At 47.9% G+C, this 22,459-nt stretch overlaps 4 protein-coding genes across 5 annotated transcripts; 2 read left to right on the top strand and 2 right to left on the bottom strand.

The window, feature by feature from the left end:
• The first annotated feature begins 381 nt into the window (after positions 1 to 381).
• On the top strand, positions 382 to 3,114 carry LOC114867438 (syntaxin-2-like). Of its 2 annotated transcripts, none has more exons than XM_029170103.3 (9): positions 382 to 540; positions 679 to 738; positions 872 to 968; positions 1,416 to 1,490; positions 1,756 to 1,829; positions 2,026 to 2,134; positions 2,265 to 2,338; positions 2,423 to 2,560; positions 2,655 to 3,114. In XM_029170103.3, the coding sequence occupies exons 1-9, from the start codon at positions 532 to 534 to the stop codon at positions 2,832 to 2,834; spliced, it is 816 nt and encodes a 271-aa protein (XP_029025936.1). In that variant the 5' UTR covers positions 382 to 531; the 3' UTR covers positions 2,835 to 3,114. The 2 variants fall into 2 exon arrangements, with proteins under 2 accessions (XP_029025936.1, XP_029025937.1); XM_029170104.3 differs by having other exon boundaries at positions 397 to 540; positions 682 to 738.
• A 1,112-nt stretch (positions 3,115 to 4,226) lies between these two features.
• On the bottom strand, positions 4,227 to 5,676 carry pgam2 (phosphoglycerate mutase 2 (muscle)). The gene is made up of 3 exons (XM_029169944.3): positions 5,171 to 5,676; positions 4,907 to 5,087; positions 4,227 to 4,534 (listed from the first exon to the last, which is right to left on the bottom strand). The coding sequence occupies exons 1-3, from the start codon at positions 5,585 to 5,587 to the stop codon at positions 4,365 to 4,367; spliced, it is 768 nt and encodes a 255-aa protein (XP_029025777.1). The 5' UTR covers positions 5,588 to 5,676; the 3' UTR covers positions 4,227 to 4,364.
• A 2,511-nt stretch (positions 5,677 to 8,187) lies between these two features.
• nefla (neurofilament light chain a) lies at positions 8,188 to 10,824 on the top strand. Its single transcript, XM_029169343.3, has 4 exons — positions 8,188 to 9,331; positions 9,432 to 9,556; positions 9,649 to 10,166; positions 10,247 to 10,824. Exons 1-4 carry the CDS (start codon positions 8,288 to 8,290, stop codon positions 10,558 to 10,560), a joined length of 2,001 nt encoding a protein of 666 aa, XP_029025176.1. The 5' UTR covers positions 8,188 to 8,287; the 3' UTR covers positions 10,561 to 10,824.
• A 1,514-nt stretch (positions 10,825 to 12,338) lies between these two features.
• Positions 12,339 to 16,885, bottom strand: nefma (neurofilament medium chain a). Its single transcript, XM_029169342.3, has 3 exons — positions 15,669 to 16,885; positions 14,884 to 15,008; positions 12,339 to 14,774 (listed from the first exon to the last, which is right to left on the bottom strand). Exons 1-3 carry the CDS (start codon positions 16,725 to 16,727, stop codon positions 13,274 to 13,276), a joined length of 2,685 nt encoding a protein of 894 aa, XP_029025175.1. The 5' UTR covers positions 16,728 to 16,885; the 3' UTR covers positions 12,339 to 13,273.
• Between the last annotated feature and the right edge of the window lie 5,574 nt (positions 16,886 to 22,459).

Here is a 22,459-nt window from a genome sequence, read left to right as displayed (position 1 = left end):
GCATTGTATGACTGTGTTCTAAATAAGATTGCAGTCAGCAAAGCACATGAAAAAGGAGGCTTGCAGGTACCGCTTAGAGAAGCCATCATTAAGTTGCAATGACCCAGATGGAGGAAGCGTTTCAGTGTTTACCATCACAATAAACAGTACAAATAAGGGCAGGGGGAGATCTTGAGGCTTAGCCTGGCTCTAGTGCTAGAAATCATTTATGTTGGACAAATAAAAAGTGTTTATAAGATGTGACTGTACAAAGAACAGATATGCCAAACTATTCATTACAGAGAAAACAAAGAGACCTCGGCAAACACCTGTCCATTTACCTAACGGTCGTTTTAGGCGTGTCTCTTCCGGGTTCAATGTTCTCGCAGCTGATTGGCTCTTTTGTTTACGGAGACGCGCCTACGGGCTCGCGCCTAATATCATAAGGGTGCGCTCGGCTCCTCAACCAGCCGACACCGGTGGTCAATAGCGAAAGTAGCAGAAGTTGTTTCAACATTTGTTTCTGCTTTGATATTCAGTCAGGACGCACTGATGGCATTTGTAAGTATTTACCGACAACGTACACGTCCGGCTGAACACACGCAGTTACCAGCCAACACCTCTTTGAAGGGACTTTCCGTTTGTTGACGTGCGCTGCAGCAGCAGGTGATGAACGAATCCTCCCTTTTTTATCGACAGCAGCGTAAGACGACGACGTCCGGAGTCAGAGACGCGGACGTGGACGAAGTTCACCGAATGGTACGAGTTACGACGGGTCTGCGCGTTTGCTTTGTCTGACATCCGGCGGCATCACCTCGTTTTCTACCTGTGTGTGTGTGTGTGTGTGTGTGTGTGTGTGTGTGTGTGTGTGTGTGCGCGCGCGCGTGCGCAGGTGGTGGAGCTGAGAAAACACGTAGAGGAACTGTCCCTTCAGGCGGAGCGCGTGATGACGGCGCAGCGCCACATCCTCAACAACAGCCTAAACAGGAGTAAGTCCGTGGTTCTATAAACGTGAGACCTTATGTCAGGACAGTAGACGCTCGAAGGCTTCTTGCTCAACTTTTTGCACTGGATGCTTGGACGCTGCTGTTCCCCTGGAGGGCTCAGCAAACAAAACAAAGCAGCCCTTGACAAACACGCCTGTGTCTATTTGCAGAGAAGATAGAAACACACAGACGAGACCAGACTGGAGGCGTGATCCACAATTACGTGTTAATACAATACCAGCAGCAAATGGCATAAAAATCAAAATGCATAGCATAAAAACTGTTCAGACTTCAGTTTTGCACGCTCTATTTGCAATAAGTTTTCACATTTTGTCAGTAAGTACAGTAATTTGGCAATCGATAATTACATAGAAAAGAAAAACATGACACATGCATTTGTAAAGGAGCTGAAATGTCCCCTCTATTAAACTGGTTCTGATGTTCCTGTAGGAAGCAATGATGAGCTGGAGCTGCAGAACAATGAGTTCAAGAAGAGTGTAGACCTCGTCCAAGTGAAGTTAAACTGTGAGTGATTCATTTCTTTGACCCGATAGAAAGAATACACAGTGAGGAGGAACCCTACAGTTCCTAGCATTATGGGAGTGTGTGTTTGTAACAAATGATTTGACTTGCAAATCAACACAGTCCATTCTACCACTGAGAACAAGAGCAATCGTTTGCTGTGAACTGTCAAAAAGTAACTGGGTTTAATTAGCAGACTTTAAGACAGGCTTGATGTTTGAATTATCCCGTTTGTACTCTTGAAGTTGGTTATTCATATGTTTTTCAGTGATGCAAAAAAACATACCTGTGGATGAGAATGGTAATAGGCCCTCAGTAATTCAACGTATTATGAAAAACCAGGTTTGTGACCACTTTATCTTTAGCATATTATAAGCAATCATTTTGATAATCGTTGGTAAGTCAAACACAACGAGGCAGATTATGCATAATCACCTGTAATGACAAGATAACTACAGATAAAGGTCTATCTGTAATATGATTATTTATATTGTGTTATTTCCAGTAATGTCCAGTTCTGTCTTTTACCTTTCAACAGCATTCATATCTGACTCAGCAGTTCTATGAAGTCATGAGGGGCCACCATAGCTCACAAATGGACTTCAGAGACAAATGCAAAGCACAAATTCAAAGACAGCTGGAGATAAGTGAGTTGACAAAACAAATGGACACTGGTTCCGCCATTCTTACATATGGCCCGTTTTGTGCACACCCCATGTATTGTGTTGTCTATCATTTGCTTTATCTTAAAAATCTTTACTGCTTTTTCCATTTCAGTGGATAAAGTGGTTACAGATGAAGAATTGGAGGAGATGCTGAACAGCGGCAATCTTGACGTTTTCATTTCTGATGTCAGTAGGATTCCTTTTAATTTATTTAATTTGTTGTTCTGGCTGATTCAGCAGGTGTAATGTGAATCATCTTCTCTTCAACAGGTCAACATTGATGCCCAAAGAACAAGCGAAGCCCTGAATCAGATTGAGTCACGTCATCAGAATATTGTCAGTCTTGAGTCAGATATCAAGGAGATGCATGAGATATTTACTTTCACTGCCATGATGATGGACTCTCAGGTAAGAGAGACACCTTAAATGATCTCATGAGTAAAATGGTATTCTGATCAGAGATCAAAACCCTGACTCATCAGTTATGGTTGTCTTCTACCAGGGGGGGCTCGTCAACAACATAGAAAGGAACGTAATGGAAAGTGCACAGTATGTACATGAAGCCCAAGCAGAAACAAAAAAAGCTCTTGCTTTTAAGAAGAATCCATACAAGGTCGCATCTCTCCCCAACTTCTTAAAGTCCCTCAGGAAGCAATCGTCTGATAAAACTGAAACTGAGTAAACTGTACTAAAACCAACGCTGGGTTCCTCACATCTCTACTGCCGATGTCAGATATCCATCAGACCAGTATTACATCATACACAAATCAAACTAATTCATTCAAGCTCTGTTGGTGTTTCTGTTATTGGCCAGTAGATGGCAGAATAATATTAACCTCCACCCAGAACATATGATCCTGCTCAACTGTGTCCTGTTTTTTTACTGTTATTTAAAAGTTGTTTTAAAAATGCATTTAAATGTACAATTTAATAGTAATAAAAAGCTTTACTACGAGTTTAAATCTATGTTATGTGGCTTTTGTTGCTGTGATATGCAGTAGTAGCATCTCCTTTAAGTGTTTGCCACAGTACAGTGTGTTGGTTCACTACTTTGGTTCTGACTGAAAGAATTGAATTTTAGTTTATGGATCCTTAAGCTTTGTTATAGTGCCATCATCAGGTTAAACATTTGTCTTGCTTCACTTCAGTGCCCATTGGTGCAGCATTGATCCGGGTCGCACCACACAGTCTTTCTTTTGTTGTGTATTGGCGTAAAAAACAAATGAATGTCTAAACAGCAATGTGAGAAAGCTGCATGTTCACCAGGCCATTTTTAAAAAATATGTTGGTGTGGGTGGAAATGTGGAGGGTGGAAAGGTAGCAGCAGATGCTACCATTTATCCCTTTTACTGAGCGTTTATAATGAGATGGGGCACTGTCACCCAAGAGACCACACCTGACAAGATGGACCTATTTGACCATTAACACATATAATGACTCAGGACAGTTGGTATTGAGCGGCAGTGATGCTTCCTCCAAAACGTCGAGCTTAATGCTGCCAGCAAAAAGCCACTGGCTGCAGCAAACTAGACGAATGTCTTATTTGCTTTGTCACTTTATAGGATTTAGCAGAATTGAGGCTGCTGGAAAAGATGCTTTGTCTTTAATTTGTCACCTGCAGGTCTAATATGTTGACACAATAGGTCTCGTAGTACTTTGTCTGCGTGTTTTCCAGTGATCTATCTAGAGCACAGGACAAGCAAAAACTCAAGACCAAGCTCTTTTCCGCATCATGGGAATCCTGCCAGGATGAACCCATTAACTTATGCTTCAGACTGTCTCTCTCTCTCTCTCTCTCTCTCCTCCTAGATAAGATTTCACAGCACCTCTGCACTGCTGAAATCACTGGTTTCTAAATGGAAAGCACATAAATATACGATAAGGATGAGCAGACACAGGCCTACATAAAAACTTGGCTTCTTTATTGGTTGCACCAGGATGTGGAGCCCACAAAACAGGGCCTGAGCACGATTTCAAAGGACGGAGAGGCATGTGGCTGCGTGAAATGTGGGGCCAATCTGGCTGCTTGGTTTGACAGGTCATCCCTGTGTCCTTCACACAAGCAGGACGCCAATGCGCTGGACGTGGCCCGTGTCCAGAATAGCCATTAGGCGTTTCCCCAGTTGGAATGGACTGCAAGGAGGGACGAATGGGCAGCAGGACAAGGTCGAAGGGGAAACAAAGGTGGGGTCAGTCTGTCTCCAGAGCAGCTTTACTTCTTGGCTTTTCCCTGGGCGGCCACGGCCTCCATGGCCTTCCTCACGGTCTCCTCGTCGCCGAGGAAGGACATGGGCTTTACGGGCTTCAGGTCTGCGTCCAGCTCATACACGATAGGGATTCCTGTGGGCAGGTTCAGCTCCATGATGGCTGCATCAGACATACCTGTGAAGACGCATCAACATGCAGATCAACGGATCAGACAAACGTCTGGAGCAAGTCGCAGGAACAGCTTCTCCGTCCGTTGGACGCCAGCGTCTTGACCTCTACTATTGCTGTACTGTCTGACATTTACCTTTGTCCCGTGTAGCTTATCCATGCAAGGCCACCTCCAAAAGGTCAAGCTTTTTACATAAAGGTCATGACTGTAACGGGAACCGAGCTCATGACCCTCTCCTGTCCCTGAGCTCTGGTGGAGCGTTCCTGCATGCTATTTTTACACATTGCGATCCACAACTCTCTCTCTCTCTCTCTCTCTCTCTCTCTCTCTCTCTGTCATAGTTTAAGTTTTCTCCGTCTGCTAGCTGTTAGACTCACCCTCCAGGTGCTTGACAATTCCACGGAGGCTGTTGCCGTGGGCGGCGATGATGACGTTCTTCCCGGCCTTGATTTCAGGAGCAATCACTTCATTCCAGAAAGGTAGCGCACGGGCGATGGTGTCCTTCAGTGACTCACACGTGGGCAGCTCCCCGGGCTTCAGGCCCTTGTAACGCCGTGACTGGATGTAAGAAGAAGTGGAGGGTTACAACAACATGCTGGTAGACTCCTGAGCAGTCATAGTTTTTGGGTCCCTCATCTCACCTCACTGATGACCTTTGTGTAGGGGTGGTCCTTGTCCATGGGTGGAGGGGGGATGTCGAAGGACCGGCGCCAGATCTTCACCTGCTCCTCGCCGTGCTTCTCGGCCGTCTCGGCCTTGTTGAGCCCGGTGAGGCCGCCGTAGTGGCGCTCGTTCAGCCTCCAGGTGCGAATCACGGGCAGCCACATCTGGTCCGTGCCCTCCATGATGGTCCACAGGGTCTTGATGGCGCGCTTCAGCACGGAGGTGTAGCACACGTCGAACTTGAGGCCGGCGTCCTTGATGGCCTGGGCCCCTCGCTTCGCCTCCTCCACACCCTTCTCACTGAGGTCAGCATCGAACCAGCCACAGAACCGGTTCTCCTGGTTCCAGGCACTCTCACCGTGGCGGACAATAACCAGACGATGCACACCGGCCATGCTTACGCTCTGTTTACCTTGAAGCCAACCTGTTGCCTTCACCCCTTCTAACTTGTGCCCCACTGGCTGACCAACAGTGCGCTGCAGCCAGGACGCCACACACTTTTTATAGCCGCCCCGACAGCAGCTGTGCATAGCAGACTGGGCCTCCTCAGCTTTCCACCTATGGGAGGCCTTCGTGTTCCGATGGACACACCAACCAGGCCAATGGAGCCGGGCCTGTGCTGGGCTGCTGGGAAGGCCAGAGGTCAGGTTTTAGGCCAAAATAGCAACATGACTTTTAAACTGAATGTGTGAAACAAAAGTGTTAAGATCAGAGCAGGTTTAAAAAAGGTGCCTCAGTCTCCATGAAAACAGGAGCAGGTCCTGTTGACAAGTCTGCATTTATATTTCTACAGGTGCATTATATTAAAAGATGGTGTAATGCTTTGACTGCCTTGTGTTGTGTGTGGTGGCTTCTGTACTTATCTTGCTACTGATACTGTTGCCAGTGTCCATAACATTATGCCACAGGCTACTATTAGTGTTATTACCGTCTATCTCCTCTAGGGGGAGTGCTGGTATAATTTTCATCGATACATTTTCGTCAACATTTCACGCTGCAGTCAGTTAGGTTGTCTGCTTTTGTAGAATACACACACATGAGAAATGCATCTTTGGCTTTAATGTGGACAGTCTTAACCCAAGCAAAAGATCAATTACCTCAGCTGCATAGGTTATCCTGTCTCATTTCACTCTAAGCTGCTTTTTTTCCCATTTAGTCTTCAGGTGTTCTGCTTTACATGTAATATAATATACCTCATAAATAATTAAAGCCAAACACTGTGGGTTGGGAACCTAAAACAATCTGAAATGTACAGGACAGGTAAAAGTGCTGATGAAGCTTGGAAACTAACCACAGAGCCGAAGCTGAGCTGTCAGACAAAGTCACGGTCTCCTGCCTCAATCAAATTATGATCCTTATATAGAAATAAAGAGAAAAGCAATAGTCCAAATATATAACATTAATGGATCTGCAGGCATGATGCCAACCATGTATTGTCATGCTTCATGTATCTTGTGTCCATGAAAATGGATTATGTTACCGTACTGTATGAAATAAGTAGTAACAAGAATGATGCTGCGGGGGAGAATCTAAGCTTTTCTGCAGATTAACCACTCTGGATCTGTGGTGAACTAAGTCCATAAAAGTATAATTAGAACAGTGAGCAGGTCCAAATAAAGGCAAGTTACTGTAAAAGCTCGTCTGCAGTGTTTTACTGACCCAGATGCAAGCTGCATTGTGCTAAGTAGTGGTTGTGCATCTTCTGACTAACTGTGCTTTAATGCATCTTTTAAAGCCTATACTACAATTGTACAACTGCACTAGTCAGGTGTGTGAGTCTGTATTATATGGGCCGACAGAAATGTATCAGTTTCACAGAAAAAGAGAACCTATTGTCCAGAAGGGATGTTGCTAGTCTACTCTAGTTTCATTTTCACAGGTCCAATAAGTAGCTCGTCGGCTAAAAGGTGCCTCATTGCAGATTGTCAGAGTGCTGTTATGGTGAGAAAGAGTGGACACAGGGGAATGGTGTGATCACAACTGTTACAATGACTCAGCCTGCAGCAGCGCTCATTTCATGCAGCTTGCACTGACGTCCCTCACCTCCCACAGCCTGCCTCGTCTCTATTAGCTCTACACACACACACACACACACACACACACACACACACACACACACACACACACACACACACACACACACACACACTCTCACACACACACACACACACACACACACACACACACACACACACACACACACACACACACACAGTACAGTATTCATGCAGACTGCTGCAAATCACTGCAATGAAATTCATTAATGCGTGCTGTCCGACCGTGAAATCAAGAGCTCAACATGAGTTAACACACACACGAGTCAACACACACACACACACGCACACACAATATGCATGTCAGCAACTGGATGTAATCGAGCTGCTGGGTTTTTGTGCTGCAGATCAAAAAGTCATTTTATTTATTTTTTTATTGAAATAATATCGTCAGTGACTAAACAAACTATAAGCAACTACTCACCCTCTATTTACAGAGAAAACAGTGGAGTGTGAACCAATAATAATCACTGATTGGCACATGATTAGCAAACTGCTGCTCATAGACTGATGGTTTCATTAGCCAGGTTTACCTGCCGCCTTGTGTTGTCAGGGTTTTTGAGGTCGCGGTGCAGTTCTCCTCTCCACCACAAGGAAAGATGCTGTGTCACGGTTGTAAAAGCCGGTGCCGCTACAGTCACTGTTTTGTGTTGATGCACTGCAGACATTGTTAGAATCCTTGTTTGCAACTGATTCCAAAAACTCATCTTGATTCATTTTATTGTTCATATAAAAATAAGACAAACAGAAGGCGGCGTATTGATTGGGTCGTTCACATCCAACTCCCTCTCGTCCTCTCTTTGCATCTTTAACCCGCCCTCATTTCCCTCGTGCCTCCCGCTCTCGCTGTTGCAGTGTGAGTCCAGTGAGCCTGCGTTGTCAGAGTTTGGGGAAAATGCTTGCGTCAGAGCTCCCGGTCGCGCTATAAAAGCGGCGGCTGCTGCAGCAGGAGCCAGTCGACGCTTAAAGCCGAGCCTTCCTACACCTCCACACATACACAAAGAGGAGAGGGAGAGCAGCCTGTCCTCTCACCACTCAGCCATGAGTAGCATCGGATATGACCCCTACTATCCCACCTCCTCATGTAGGCGCTGGTACTACGAGTCGGCCCCTCGTGCGGTGGTGACCAGAGGGAGGACTCACTCCGGCTACTCCTCCCATGCCTCCCCGTTGTCCTCCTCCCGTTTGCAGTACTCCTCTCCCGGTCGCGTACTGCTCTCCTCCTCCTCACCGGCCTCCTCCCTGGAGCTGGAGCTCAGCCAGGCGGCCCAGATCAGCTCCGAGTTTCGCACCGTCCGCACCCAGGAGCGCAGCCAGCTGCAGGAGCTCAATGACCGCTTTGCCGGATTCATCGAGAGAGTGCGTGAGCTGGAGCAACAGAACCGAGCCCTGGAGGCGGAGCTGCTGCTGCTGAGGCAGAGGCACACCGAGCCGTCCCGTCTGAGAGCGCTGTACGAGCAGGAGGCCCGGTCCCTGAGGGCAGCGGTGGACGAGGCCCGGGCGGAGCAGCAAGCGGTGCTGGGCCAGAAGGACCGTCTGGAGCAAACCCTCAGCGCTCTACAAGGTCGATATGAAGAGGAGGTGCTGGCTCGCGAGGAGGCTGAGGGCAGGTTGATGGAGGCCCGTCGGGAGGTGGACCTGGCTGCGTTAGGGAAGGCTGAGCTGGAGAAGAGCGTTGAAACGCTCCTGGAGGAGCTGGCCTTCCTCAAGAGGATCCATGAAAGCGAGGTGGCAGAGCTTCAGGCCCAGGTCCAGCTGGGGGTCCAGGTCGCTGTGGAGTCCGAGGCCGCCACCCCGGACCTGTCCGGGGCTCTCAGAGATATCCGGTCCCAGTACGAGAGGCTGGCAGCCAGGAACATGCAGGCGGCGGAGGAGTGGTTCAGGGGAAAGGTGGGCTCGCTGACCGAAACCGTGGCCCAGCACACCGATGCAGTGAGGAGCTCCAAAGACGAAGCCGGAGAGTACCGGCGCCAGCTCCAGGCCCGGCTGCTGGAGATCGATGCGTGCAGAGGCCTCAACGAATCCCTGGAGAAGCAGCTGCATGAGATCGAGGACAAGCAGAGCGCTGAGATTGCAGCCATGCAGGTCAGACGCGTGTTCAACAATGCATCATTCATTATTCAAATATTAGTTCTACTTTAAGATATTATTGCTTCAAAGACTTTTCACCTTGTCTCCCATACAGGACACCATTGCAGAGTTGGAGAGTGAGCTTCGAGGCACCAAACAGGAGATGGCGCGTTACCTGAAGGAGTACCAGGACCTTCTCAATGTCAAAATGGCTCTAGACATCGAGATTGCTGCATACAGGTGAGCAGTGTTTTCATCAAAATGTTAATGTGTGCTAAACACTGAGGCCTCCATTCACTGTAGCACCACTGTTTTCTCATCCACCTGTGCAGGAAGCTGCTGGAGGGCGAGGAGTCTCGCTTCAGCGTGGGAATGGCCGGGGGAGTTTCCTCCCTGTACGGCCACAGCTTGTCAGCGCCCTCCTTCGGCCGGCCCGTCCTCTCAAGCCTGAGCTCCGGCACTTCCTACCTGATGACATCACGCCTGCTCAGCTCCAGTGTCAGTACCACCGAGGGGATCATTCCCGCCAGCCACGCCCAGCATGCAGCGGCCAGTCCGCCCGGTGAAGAGGAGGATGAGGCGCAGGAGGAAGAGGGAGAGGAGGTGGAGGAGGAGGAAGTGCAGGAGGAAGAGGGAGAGGAGGTAGAGGAGGAAGAAAAGCAGGAGGAAGAGGGGGGAGATGAGGAGGAGGTGCAGGAAGAAGAGGCAGGGGAGGAGGTAGAGGCAAAGGAGGAAGAGGGAGGAGAGAAGGACGAAGGAGGAGAGGAGGAAACAGCAAAGGAAGAAGAGGAGGGTGAAAAAGAAAATGACCAAGAGGCTAAAGAAGAAAAAGAAGCTGAAGAGGAAGAGGGTTAGTTTGTTATATCATATAGTGTGTTTGTAATAGGTTGTTGTGGTTATTTATAATACAAGTCTTATCTACTGATACAGGTGGAGATGAGCAGAAAGAAGAGGTGACGGAGGCTGCTGAGGAAGAAGAGGACAAAGGAGAAAAAACGAAGACTGAGGCCAAAGAAGAAGCACAAGAAACAGAAGCTGAGGGCAAAGACGACGCTGCAAAAAAGGAGGAGAAGGTGGAGCCCAAAAAGAGTGAAGAGAAACAAGGCAAAGCCGCCGCCAAGAAAGAAGCCGACGACAAACCCGCTCCTAAAACAGATGAAAAACCCGACGCCAAGAAGGAGAAAGAAGAAACAGCAGCGAAGGCTGAGGGTGCGAAGGAAAAAAGCACAAAGGAGAAGAAGTGAAGCAGCATCGGCCTGTGGGAACGTCGGCTTGATCACAGCGGAGGCATCAGCATTATCCTCTAAACCTGCTTCTGATCATGGTGCTCAACAGCTTTTCAACAAACACAATACAGATTAAGCATAATGTGTAACTGCTGAATCCAGATGTGAGTGTGTGCGTGTTTGCTGGCTCAATAAAGAGCTGAACCCAGTCTGTCTGTGTCCTTGACCTTGACCTGCTTTTAACCGTGAGGCAATACAAATAAAATATTCATTTGAATGCGGCACAGTCGTAATTTAATGCTTTGTCTTCTTGTGTAACATGATTTGGCAACATTAGCAATAATAATATTGTGCAACATCAAGATTATGAAATTGATGAGGCTAAAAGTATTAGTATTACAATATCACTTTAATGTGTTCTTATCACAACCTGTGCCTACATTACCCATGATGCAAGCTGACTAGCTGCTGCTAATGTTGCCCCCAGCCACTAGGCTGTAGATGAGCCCATTTCTAGCTGCACAAACCCACATTTAGTTTGTGTCATTTGACCCTACTTGACCTGAAGCAGCCTGTTCAGCCAATCACAACAAGGACGATGCCTGATTCTGATTGACTGAACAGAACGGTGTTTATTCTGCTCACAAATGGCTGTAAGGTTTTCATACTTGTGTTTAAATAATGGTTGTGATAAAGTAAGTCCGTTTTAGCCATTCAGCCTGGCAGCAGTGGGTTTGCTTTTTGTTTCAGTTCTGTCTTCCTTGTTGGTCTTTGTCACTTCCTGTTTCCTGCTAATGCCCATGTTTAATCAAGTCAATAACCCACACCTGTCAGAGGTCACTGTTGTCGTTGGGTGTTGGTGAGGTTACTTTTGTTGTGTTATCCTGTTTGTCTTTAAGCTACTTGGAGTTGTTTGCACTCTGTTTACTTTTACTTTGTCGGTTGTTTCTCGTGCATGTGCAGTGATTTTTAGTTTTGTATTTGTATAATAAGCTATTGTCCTGCCAGGCAGTGAGTTTTTGTTAGTCAGCATTTATCTACTTTCTCTCTATAGCTTCATATTCCTGCTTTTTATTCATTAAATGGTGTCTTGTGGGTCGTTGCATTTGGGTTTGGGTCTGTGTGCTGGCCTATACGGAGATGTCCGAGAACTACTGTCCAGCTGGATTTCCAACTCTCTGCTGATTACCGTGATTATGTGTGTCAGTTAGCTGCTGATTGACTGAACACACCGGGTCAAGGTGAACACGACTGATCAGTAAGGTGATGGGGGAGGGAGAGTTTAAAACCAGCAGGTAGCTCTCGAGGACCAGGGTTGGACACCTGTGGCCTAGAGTTTTGATAAATTCCTGTGCTAAGAGGCCACTGCAGCTTATCCTCCGACAGTCTGCTGCCCTGGAAACTGTTGGAGTCAAATAACATCTGCTACAGTAACGCTTTCTGGGTTTGTTTCACAGCTGATAAATGTAAACAACAGAATTTATAGCACTTCAGTCAAATCTTACACATTAATCATATACATTAAATAATATAAAATGTCTGCCTTTCAGAAAGGTCAGTAAAGGTCACAGTGAAAAAAATGTCATCTTTGGTTTCAGTGTTGCCTATTATTGATGTGGTCTCACCAGATCTTTGTAGGGGTTTTTTAATGACCTACTAAAGCTTGGAGTAATAAATTGTCAAAAATAATGAATGGTCATTATCATAACACATCAATCTAAAGATTACACTGTTCTGAGCTACATCCACTTACAGCATAAACAACATTCAGTAATGAAGTAAAACAAGAGAAAAGCTTGTTGTTCGTTATGATATTTATTGAGCAAAGGCTGCTGGGAAATCATTCATGATGAGTAAAGTCATGGGATTGCAAACAGTAGCACCTCATTTATTTCTGTATTTAAATTCAAGTCCATCCTATGCACATATGTCTTCGCATCCATCCATTCATCCATCCACCCACCCGTCCACTGCGTCTTCACCCTGGACTGGTCCAGCACACTTTGCGTTTGCCGCGATATTTTTCATCTGCACTCAGGTAAACAGAACAGACACTGATAAAAAGCATGTTTAAGGCTAGGAGTTTCTTCAGGTGTGTTAAGCTTTAGTTTGCTTCAGTTACTACATGTACATGGTCGTGTGTTTATCATATTGCTGCCCGTCGCTGCTCGTACGTGGTGTGTTTTGTTTCGTCGTTAGTTTCTTTTTGGCTCAGTTGGTATCTTCGCGTGTCAAGTAAGGCTTCTTCAGCAGAGCGCGCGTCTGCGTCGGGGACCCTCCCTTCTGCCCGTCTCCCCCTCTGGTCAAACGGAAAAAGAAAGAAGTCCCCCCTCGCTCTCCCACCCTGGCGTTTTACAGTGCATTTCTACCGAACATCCAGTAGAGAGGAACGGCCTCCCCTCCCCTGAGCTAGCATGCAGAGCCCACCCCCCCTTCCCGAGAGCTCCCCCTTAGACTGCAGAAAGGAAGTAAAAGAGGTTAAAATAGTCTCACCCGCGTGCTCCTGGCCGCCCATTTAAAGCTTTCACTCAACATGCATTTTTGAAAGTTGTAGCGCTTAACTTTTGGCTTCTCTCTATGGTTTGTTGGTATATTTGACAGTGGTTATCTTTATTACATCGCTCTAGCTGTATGAGTTTCTTTATGTTAGTTCTGGGTTGATTTGCTTCCTGTCTTCTTCCCCGGCCCGCCGGCCCGGCCCGGCCCGGCCCGGATCGACCCGGCCGTCTGCTCACTCGCCCTCCGCCACCTGCTTGATGGACTGGGTGGAGTGCTTCTCCGTCTTCTTGGTGGAGACCAGCTTCTCCTGCAGCACCTCCTCCACCTCCTTCACGGTCTCGGTCACAGTGACTGATTTGGTGACGTGCTTGGAGCCGTCCTCGCCGGTGGTGATGGTCTCCACGGTTTTGGTGATCACCACCTTCTGGCTGCCGTCTTCCTTCACTGGGCTCTCGTCCACGCCGTTGGCCATCACATCGACTTCTTTGTCTTCGTCCTTCTTCTCTTCGGGGCTGCCGCTGTCTATGTCTCCATTCATGGCCACGTCCTTCTTTTCTACCTTCTTATCGTCTACTGCGGGAGCCTTAGGAGACTCGCTCTTTGCAGTCTCTTTCTTTGGGGATTCTGACTTAGGGGACTCGGCTTTAGGGGAGGAAGGTTTGGGGGACACAGACTTTGGTGAGCCTTCCTTGGGGGATGCAGGCTTGGGAGATTCAGATTTAGGAGACTGTGGTTTAGGGGATTCAGACTTTGGAGATTCAGACTTTGGGGACTCAGGCTTTGGAGATTCAGACTTTGGGGATTCAGGTTTTGGAGATTCAGACTTTGGGGATTCAGGCTTTGGGGATTCAGGTTTTGAAGCCTCAGCTTTAGGAGCCTCTTCCTTCTTTGCCTCAGGCTTTGCAGCCTCTGTTTTTGAGGCTTCAGTCTTGGACTCGGCTTTTTCTGATTTGTCGTCCGCCTTCTCGTCTTTCACCTGCTTCTCGTCTTCTGTTTTGCCTTTGTCTGCTTCCTCTTTCTCGTCTCCGCTTTTGGATGCTTTGTCGCTGCCTGCATCCTCATCACCAGCCTCCACCTCGGCACCAGCTTCCTCTGCTGCTTCCTCCTCTCCTTCACTTGCCTCCTTGTCTGCGGCCTTCTCTTTGTCGGGAGAGGCTTTAGACTCGGGGGCTTTAGAGGACAACACCGTCTCCTCGACTTCTTCCTCCTCTCCACCCTCCTCTTCTCCATCGCCTCCCTCTTCATCGTCCCCTTTCTCTCCCTCATCCTCTCCCTCCCCTTCCCCCTCACCTTCATCTTCCTTTTCTCCATCCTCACCACCTTCTCCCTCTTCCTCCTCATCACCACCTTTTCCATCCCCTTCTTCCTCCTCGTCTTCCTCCTTAGCTGGTGCACTTGAGCTAACTTTAGCTTCAGCAGCAGCTACTACCTCCTCCTCCTCTCCACCTTCATCTCCTTCTTCCTCTTCCCCCTCACCCTCTCCCCCTTCGTCCTCTTCATTTTCTTCTTCTTCTCCACCGGCAGCAGACAGCTCTTGTGCTATTTCTGCCAGGGCCTCGTCCATATCGGCCTTCTCATCCTCCACCCTCGTCTCCTCAATGATCTCTTCAACAAACTTGTGCTGCACCTTAATCTTGGGAGCTTCTGATTTAGGTTTAGAAATTTTGGTGGAGGCGACTGCCTGGCGAAGAGGGAACGTGCTGAAATGGGTTTCTTCACCCTCTAGGAGTTTTCTGGGGGAGAAAACACAATTCTTTTAAACCCCTTTTGACTCTCTGCGTAGCGACTTAAACACCAGTGTATTAAGTTGTTTTGAAGTGTTGTGGATGCATCAGTACATACCTGTATGCAGCAATCTCAATGTCCAGGGCCATCTTGACATTGAGCAGGTCCTGATACTCACGCAGGTGACGAGCCATCTCCCATTTGGTGCTTTTGAGCTCGTTATCCAGTTGGTGAATGGTTTCCTGCGGAAGAACAGACAGAAATAAATGCAGATTCAAAGTTTTTACAATCTCTTTGGCAACATTTATCAAACGCTTCTAAAGCATTTCTCTAATTGAATTGATCGGTTAATTTATGCAGGTTCTGTTCTCTAAACGTCTGTGTCCCAGCGGCTGTTGGTATAATATATTCTGACGCAATACAGTATTCTAGAATTGTTGAATGCCTCTTTTTCAAGGGCAGCCTCTTCCCCTGTTGAATACACCCCCACCCGCCCCCAAGTCTCGGTGGTGTGATGCAAGGGCTGAGCCAATGAAGGCATCGACCCATGGCTCTGACTCAGCAAAAGGAAAAGAGAGAGGGGGGGGGGGGGTCTGCTGCAGTGTCTCCCTTTAACCATTTCTTGACGCTTGAAAAGCTCTCATGTCTGTGATGAAGTCAGCTCCGAGTGCGCAAATAAAAATCACTGCGGAGCAGGACTATTATTATACACGTGTACTGCTTTCAATATCTTAAAATGTCTAGTAAAACATATAAATATATTATAAAAATAATTTATATTTTGCCAACTTCATCCATCCACTTTTTTCAGGTAATACATTTATAACACAAACCGTGAACGTTTCCTAAGAGTTCCGTGCTGAAGCTCAGTCTTTACGCACGGCCGTGCTGCCGGTCCCTACCTGTAGACTGGCCAGGTCGCTGTTGTGGCGGTCCTCGATGTCGTTGAGCTGCCTTTCCAGCGAGTCCCTTGTCCCGCGGACGGACTCCAGCTCCACCGTCTTAGACTGCAGCTGGCGACGGTAGTCGGCGATCTCATCGCGGGCGGACTTTATTGCGTCCTTGTTCTGCTCCGCAGCCTCGGTGAGCTTGGCGTAGCGGCACATGAACCAGCTCTCCACCTGCTGCAGGTTCTGGTTGGAGTGTCCCTCCAGCTCGCAGCGGATCTCCCGCAGAGCCTCGGTGATGTCCGCCTTATGGAGGTCCTTCCTCTCCACGGTCACCTGAGAAGCCTGAATCTGCGCGATGAGGTCGCACACCTCTTCTTCGTGGTTGTTGCGGATGAAGGCGATCTCATCCTGCAGCGACTGAACTTTCTTGTCCAACTCCGACTTCATCAACTCCGCGTCGTTCGTGTCCTTCTTCAGGACGCGGATTATGGCCTCTGTCTCCTCCCGGATGCGCGCCTCCTCTTCGAAGCGGTCCCGGAGCCGCTGGATGTCCTCCTCGATGTGCTCGGTGTCGATCTGAATTTGCGCCTTGTCATGGTGGATCTGCTCCAGCACGGAGCGCAGCTCCTGCAGCTCCTGGTCGTAGAGATCGCCCAGCTGGGAGCGCGACACCTGCTTCTGCCGCAGTGCCTGGATCTCCGCCTCGATCTGCTTGTTCTGCTGTTCCAGGTAGTGCACCTTGTCAATGTAAACAGCGAAGCGGTCGTTGAGCCCCTGAAGTTGCTCTTTCTCGTTGGAACGCTTGTAGTCTCCGTTGAGGATGGAGGTCTGGCTATAATCAACGCTGTCGGCGGAGCTGAGCACCGTTGAGCTGTATGCTCGGGTGGCCGGCACATTCACGGTCCTCTTGTAGGATGTGGTCAGAGTGGACCCGGGGCTTGCCCGGGACCAGGACTGGGAGCGAAAGCCGCTGGAAGGCGTGCTGCCGGGGCGGCCGTAGCCGTAGCTGGTCGATCTAGTATCCATTACTCTCCTAAAGGGGCTTCCTATCGTGTCCACCGGGTAACTCATCCGGACAGGCTACCGTAGGGGACGTGCGCAGGAATGAAGGGTGCAGGAGGTGGAGGCGTGTGTATGTGGGTGTGTGTGTGTTTCGTGTGTGTGTGTGCAGGTGAAGAGTGTACGGCTCTCACAGCGAATGAGATCCCTCTGTCTGCGCCTTATATATCGGAGCTGTGTCGCTAACGAGGCAACTCCAAGCAGTTTTGTTTTGTCCATCCATTGCTTGGAGGAGGGGAGGGAACATCCCCTTCAGGCCGTCTGGTACTGGTCTGGGCCCCCTTTGAGTTTAACCCACGTGATGTGGAGAATTTAGGTGGCTGTCACAGACACACAGACAGACAGACCCTCTAGTCAGATAGATGGCGTTTCATTTCAGCACCACGGACAGCGACCAGAAAAGCAACAGTCACTTGTTTATTTAGCTGTAAACGCTTTTCACTGGTCGTTAAAGTGAACAGTAAATACAAGTACCTGAGTCACTCAGACAGACACAGTTTATTACTGTCTTGTTTCTGAAACTTCAGATGTTACAACCCATGATTCATGGATGCGTGCCTTCCCATGTGTGTAACGTTTGTTGTCACCATTTTACTAAACGTAATTATCTATGTTATCAATGAGTAATGCAAGACTTTAACCCTTCTCTGAACACTTGGGACACATTACAAAGTAGGTTCCAATAGGCTCATGTCCAAAAACTGCTTAGCGTCACTGTCCAGTGTTATATTTGCACCGCACATGGTTCGATCAGTGCTACAGTAGATGCAGCGTCATGTGGGAGGCTGTGGCTGATCCATTCGTTTGCTGAGGCGTTTTCCCTGTACAGTGTTGGCGTGGGCTGCTGGTGTGGTGGCTGCCTCACCGACCGGGTATTGATTTCCTATCAGCCTTGATGCTTCCTTCTAATCTCAGGTCGCTCCGGTCAGTGCGAAACGATTACCAGTTGTTGGAGGTAGTGCACCGAAAACAGCTGCGTCAGGGCTTCGTGATGATCGATTACTTAATGTATTTAATCCTGTCAAAACCATCACCCCCCCCCCCCCCCCCAACCCCAGCCATACTCTAAGTTCAGCAAACTACACTGTTGTGAATTATTGTTGCTAATGGTGCAGGCTATTACCTGGACCCGGTGTTCTCAGCGAGTCAAAAGCAAAATTGAGCACGACAGTAACTCTGATATTGCGTCTAGAACATGAGCAGAGAACTTATTCTGCTTTTTTACTGTGAAACCTTCTTGTCTCTCCCCATCAGCTTTCGAGCGGCGTTAATGCACCAGGCTTGGCCAATTTTAGATGGCTCCAGAGACAGAAATGCAGACAGAGGGGGGGGTAGACTGAGAGGGAGGGAGAGATGGGCGCATTGACTTTCTCCTCCTCTGTCTATTTTAGGCACCATTATGTATTGTAAATGATAATACTATAAGAGCTGCGATCACGTCTCCTCAGCTGCTGACGTGTCGACGCCCTTGACCGCTCTCCCATGACTCGCTGTGTTCGGGCCTTCGCGCACATGCACACGTCTCACTGGCGGGATCGCGCGCCCTGAACCTCAAGGTCTCTCGTAGGGAGATGGTGGTGGGAGCGAGAGCGTGCGGGACGGGCGATAGCAGAGAGTCACTCAACCTCAGTTCTGGCCTCCAGCGCACTGCAGAAGGGTTGGAGAGCTTTCAAACGGCACTGCAGCAGAAACACGCTCTCGCAGGCAGAAGGGCCCATCCCAGAGATCCAGTCGCTCTCACTCGGCCCAAAGCGGCCCAGCGGCTTTCTAAATCTATGTTCTTCTTTAAATCTGACATCTTTATGTGACTTGAAGCAGAGGTGTGGTTCTATACATGCTGATGCAGAGAATACGAGACAGCGAGACCTTTTATTCAGCTGATACGCTGGTGAGCAGCACAAACTGTGAAAGAGGCAGCGTTGCTTTTATCAGTAATGAAACTTTAATATGTGAGAAAAGACAAAACGATCCTTGTGTTTGCTCAGCAACACAACAAAGTAATTTAGTCCATATCCTGTAATGTTTGGAGAAGTTGACAAGGACACCACCTCCCCATTTTCTTTTTCTAATCTGCACAAGCGTCTGTCATAATATCAAGCAAAATTTCCTTTTCACATAATCACAAGCAGCTGTCATGATACATTACATGCAGACGCTGTTTGTCCTGCTGCAGCACAACTATTGTTTTAGTGAAGCAACGCTTTCATCCCGTTGTGCACGACGACGTGTTACAGAATGGAAGCAGCAACTGGGCATTAGGTGATTTAATGTGAAAGCACAGAAAGTTTATACTAGAATCATATGAAAATGCCCTTATGGTTTATTTCATACTATCGTGTTCCTCAGTGAGAACGTGTGTTCAAAGCCAAGTATTTATTTATGTTTGTATTTGATGCATGTTCATCTGCCATTTGACATTTGTTGTACGAAGGCGCTCACAGTTGCTGAAGCACATATTGGCTGAAAAACACCCATGTGCAGCTTGTCCAGGGAAATTCAAGTAAGTGCCCATAAATTAAAAAAGCTGCTTAATTTTATTACAGAGAAAAATGTGCTGAAATGTTTTGAAATGTATCTGTCATTTGGTGCAATCATAAAAGATGAGTTTTACTCGTTGCAGATGATGTAGCTCAGACTGGCGCCGTTTGATTTAATTGCACTTGTAACAACGCTAGTCGTTAGTGGAACAATCGTGCATTTGTACCTGAGCCGGAGATTTCAAACGTCAGTGTTCTGCGAGGGCCCGGTTCTATTGGATCGCCTATTGGCTCTGGGATGGATGGGTGAGAGGTGTTGAGGGCTTCCAGCGGTCAGGTACGCAGGGTGGGACAGGCCGTGTGGGCCGATGTTAGTGGGAGGTCTGGAGGCAGTGATGATGTCATACGCTGTGGCAGGGCAGTGGAAAAGCAACAGGAGTGGGAAGAGGGTGGGGGGCGGTGGGAGGGGTTACACTGGGATCTGCAGTTTATCTGCAATGCATCAGTAGCTCTCTCTCTCTCTCTCTCTCGCTCTCTCTCTCTCTCTTTGTCAGTGTGTGTGGATCATCAGACAGCTGCAGCATTATTTCCTGTAGGTGATTTTTGTTGTCTTAATGTCTTAATGTAGAGCAACAGTTGGCAGAACCTCAAGAAGCAGTGAAACATCCACTAATAGTCATGTGTCTTCATACAAGTTTGTTTATCTGTGACTAAGTGCACAAACACACACCTACTCCTTCATGCGTTTCCTTTTTTCAGTGCTGAAGGAAACTGTTGATTTTCCAGTGATTTATAGTGCTTGTTTTTTCCTGCAGCACTGGAGACGAATGACTAATTAGTGAGCAGTTATTGATGCTCTGCTGTGAAAACGTTTACTACCTCCTCCAGTCAAACTGCAATAACTTACCCCAGCACTCCACTGCATGTTTCTGATTCTTCCTCTGATCTGAACTTGAGTTTAGAGACGCTGGTGGACGTTTATCTGCCAAAACAGGTTCAGAAATGTCTGAATATGTTTTATTTTGGTTTTCTTCTTCGGGGGACACTATTCGTCTCACTCATACTGTACAGAACTTTTCAAATAGCAAACCAGCTAAATGCTAATCATTACTCTTTAAATAACGTTTTCCAATATTCTACAGATTAGATCTTAGATTTAAGACAGACAGCTGTCAGCATCTCCCCACTATAGGAGTGGATGCTCCAGCAGAATCACACCATGCATGTCACAATAATGGAGCAGAACATCTCCACAACAATGCGAGAGAGAGAAAAACTCAAACTCAACAAAAGGTTGGATCTGCTGTATAAGATGTAGCCAAACATTGTGCATGTGAATCCATGGAGACTATTTGTATCATTCTCATAAACTGTAGTAGCAAAGACTGACTCCTGGCGCTCCGTCCTGGCTACATGAGCCCCTGTTGTCCCTGCACCATGTGTGCGGTTGTGTTAGTAGTCGATATGCCCCCGCCCCAGTGTCACTGACACGAATTCCACTACACATGTAGTTTGCAAATAGAGCAACCTGAGGCGTGAGCGAGCAGAAGCTGCACAGTGTCTCGTGTTGAGCACCGGCAGCGAACGCTAATAGAGATGAAGTCAGCAGATTGTCCCGTCTGAAGGAGGAAGTCAACGATCAGTGGAAGCTTAGCAAATTAAACGTAATTACCTCGCTATAGAAAATCACTGAGACTTTAACCCTTTAATTATTTTATCATTGTCTGGTTTTACTCTGCTCCAACGGGCTTTTATTGCATTGAGGATGACTCATCAATGGAACAGGCCTCTCCCCAGGTGGCCTGGCCATCGGGTCCATCTGGAGCCGGGCTCCATATGGTGCCACTGCCAATGTCGTGCATGTGATCAGGTTCCAGGAAGAGGTTGTGCAGCTCCCACCTGACTTGACAAGTCACTTATGGCTTTGTTCCCTGTGAGACGAGCGCCCGCATCTGGGGACGGCCTTAGTAGCAGAGATTAATAGTAGCGGCAAAGTCATAAGTAAAAGTAATTTCTGTTTATCTACAGCCAATATCCTGAAGCATCTCTCCTGGTGTGACATCACGCCCTTAATCTGCAGTCATCATCAGCCTCCTCTGCATCCCTCCTCCCCCTCCTGCCGTCTCCACCTACACAACAGCACATTCACTGTGTCTCTTTTTACGTCTCTATCCTCCTCCATCACCCCCTTAGACATTTAATGCTCTGCTCTGTGGACTGGGACCCGCGCTTCAGGAAATTACCTCACTGCGCATTTTTCTGGCGCGTCAGACGAAGGGTGGCGAGAGCAGGAACGTGCAGAAAGCTGAAGGCGTAGCTAGAGATGGGGGGTCAGGGGTCATACAGCGGGCTCCTCCTGCTACAGGACGATGAGGATGATGACGCAACCTTACGCAGATGAGCCTGATAGTGAGCCTGTGAAATCTGACTTCAGGGCGGGAATGGTTCTTTGCTTTTCTTTTAGGGTTCAGGTAAAATAATGAATTCCTCCTTTTGGTTTTGTTGTGTCAAAAAGCCTGTTTCCAGTCGTTCCCCTCCACGAGCACGTCTGTGCCTGCAGTGATGTTTTTTCTAGTTTAGCTTTCTGAGTCGTGACTGTAAAGGACAATATCAACACGAAGCGCTGGCGACTGAAGTAAACCCAGGAGGAAAGCGTGCGTCGGTAGCCCTCGCCGCTGTAATTTCAAGTTATTACTGCATTACTCTGTGACCTGTCGACGAGCTGCCGGAGACTGAGTGAGGTGCGGAGAGGAAAGTGGAGTCATGCTGCAGAGGTTGAGCTGCGGAATCATGACACAGCTGAAGGAGGGAGGGGTGAGAACGGAGGCGTGAGGGTTCACAGAGGCTCCCTGTGTGCGTCCTGCAGCCCAAGCTAGCGCTTCATTTGAATGTTATCATTAATTACTGATCAGGTCTGAGATGCACTGGAGGCTTCGGCCATACTGTTGACCTCAACAACTCCTCCAAACAGTCTCTTAACCTGAAAAGACAAAATCTTTAAGGTCAGGACCAAAAAGCTGCACCACAGTGTATTTATTGAAACAGTAACAGGTTTTAGTAACATAATCCAGTCCGGCTAAATCCCACATGGTGACAGTGTAATCATTCAGCCGGTTTGTGTGTGCATCATAAATCTATGTGTGTGTGTGTGTGGGCCAATCAATGGGGGGTTTAATTATTGGGTTGGGCTGGAACCTGTTAGAACATCATTATGCATGTACGTCGAGGAGCTGCAAGGTTTCTACTTCCATTACTAACAGTGTTTGT

This window comes from Betta splendens, chromosome 12 (genome assembly GCF_900634795.4).
Source record: "Betta splendens chromosome 12, fBetSpl5.4, whole genome shotgun sequence".
Taxonomy (NCBI): Eukaryota; Metazoa; Chordata; class Actinopteri; order Anabantiformes; family Osphronemidae; genus Betta; species Betta splendens.
The sequence above is the reverse complement of the archived record's forward strand: the minus strand, read 5'-3'. Positions and strand labels throughout refer to the sequence as shown.

What these genes read in the sequence shown, in the direction of transcription:
- pgam2 (XM_029169944.3), bottom strand. Translation starts at nt 5,587, where the DNA reads ATGGCCGGTGTGCATCGTCTGGTTATTGTCCGCCACGGTGAGAGTGCC. An exon ending in ACACAAAGGTCATCAGTGAG is followed by an intron (nt 5,088 to 5,170) that starts GTGAGATGAGGG and finishes TCTTACATCCAG; the next exon opens with TCACGGCGTTACAAGGGCCT. An exon ending in AATTGTCAAGCACCTGGAGG is followed by an intron (nt 4,535 to 4,906) that starts GTGAGTCTAACA and finishes GCGTCTTCACAG; the next exon opens with GTATGTCTGATGCAGCCATC.
- LOC114867438 (XM_029170103.3), top strand. An exon ending in TCAAAGACAGCTGGAGATAA is followed by an intron (nt 2,135 to 2,264) that starts GTGAGTTGACAA and finishes TTTCCATTTCAG; the next exon opens with TGGATAAAGTGGTTACAGAT. An exon ending in CCATGATGATGGACTCTCAG is followed by an intron (nt 2,561 to 2,654) that starts GTAAGAGAGACA and finishes GTCTTCTACCAG; the next exon opens with GGGGGGCTCGTCAACAACAT.
- nefma (XM_029169342.3), bottom strand. Translation starts at nt 16,727, where the DNA reads ATGAGTTACCCGGTGGACACGATAGGAAGCCCCTTTAGGAGAGTAATG. An exon ending in GCGACCTGGCCAGTCTACAG is followed by an intron (nt 15,009 to 15,668) that starts GTAGGGACCGGC and finishes GTTCTTCCGCAG; the next exon opens with GAAACCATTCACCAACTGGA. An exon ending in ATTGAGATTGCTGCATACAG is followed by an intron (nt 14,775 to 14,883) that starts GTATGTACTGAT and finishes TTTCTCCCCCAG; the next exon opens with AAAACTCCTAGAGGGTGAAG.
- nefla (XM_029169343.3), top strand. Translation starts at nt 8,288, where the DNA reads ATGAGTAGCATCGGATATGACCCCTACTATCCCACCTCCTCATGTAGG. An exon ending in CTGAGATTGCAGCCATGCAG is followed by an intron (nt 9,332 to 9,431) that starts GTCAGACGCGTG and finishes TCTCCCATACAG; the next exon opens with GACACCATTGCAGAGTTGGA. An exon ending in ATCGAGATTGCTGCATACAG is followed by an intron (nt 9,557 to 9,648) that starts GTGAGCAGTGTT and finishes CCACCTGTGCAG; the next exon opens with GAAGCTGCTGGAGGGCGAGG.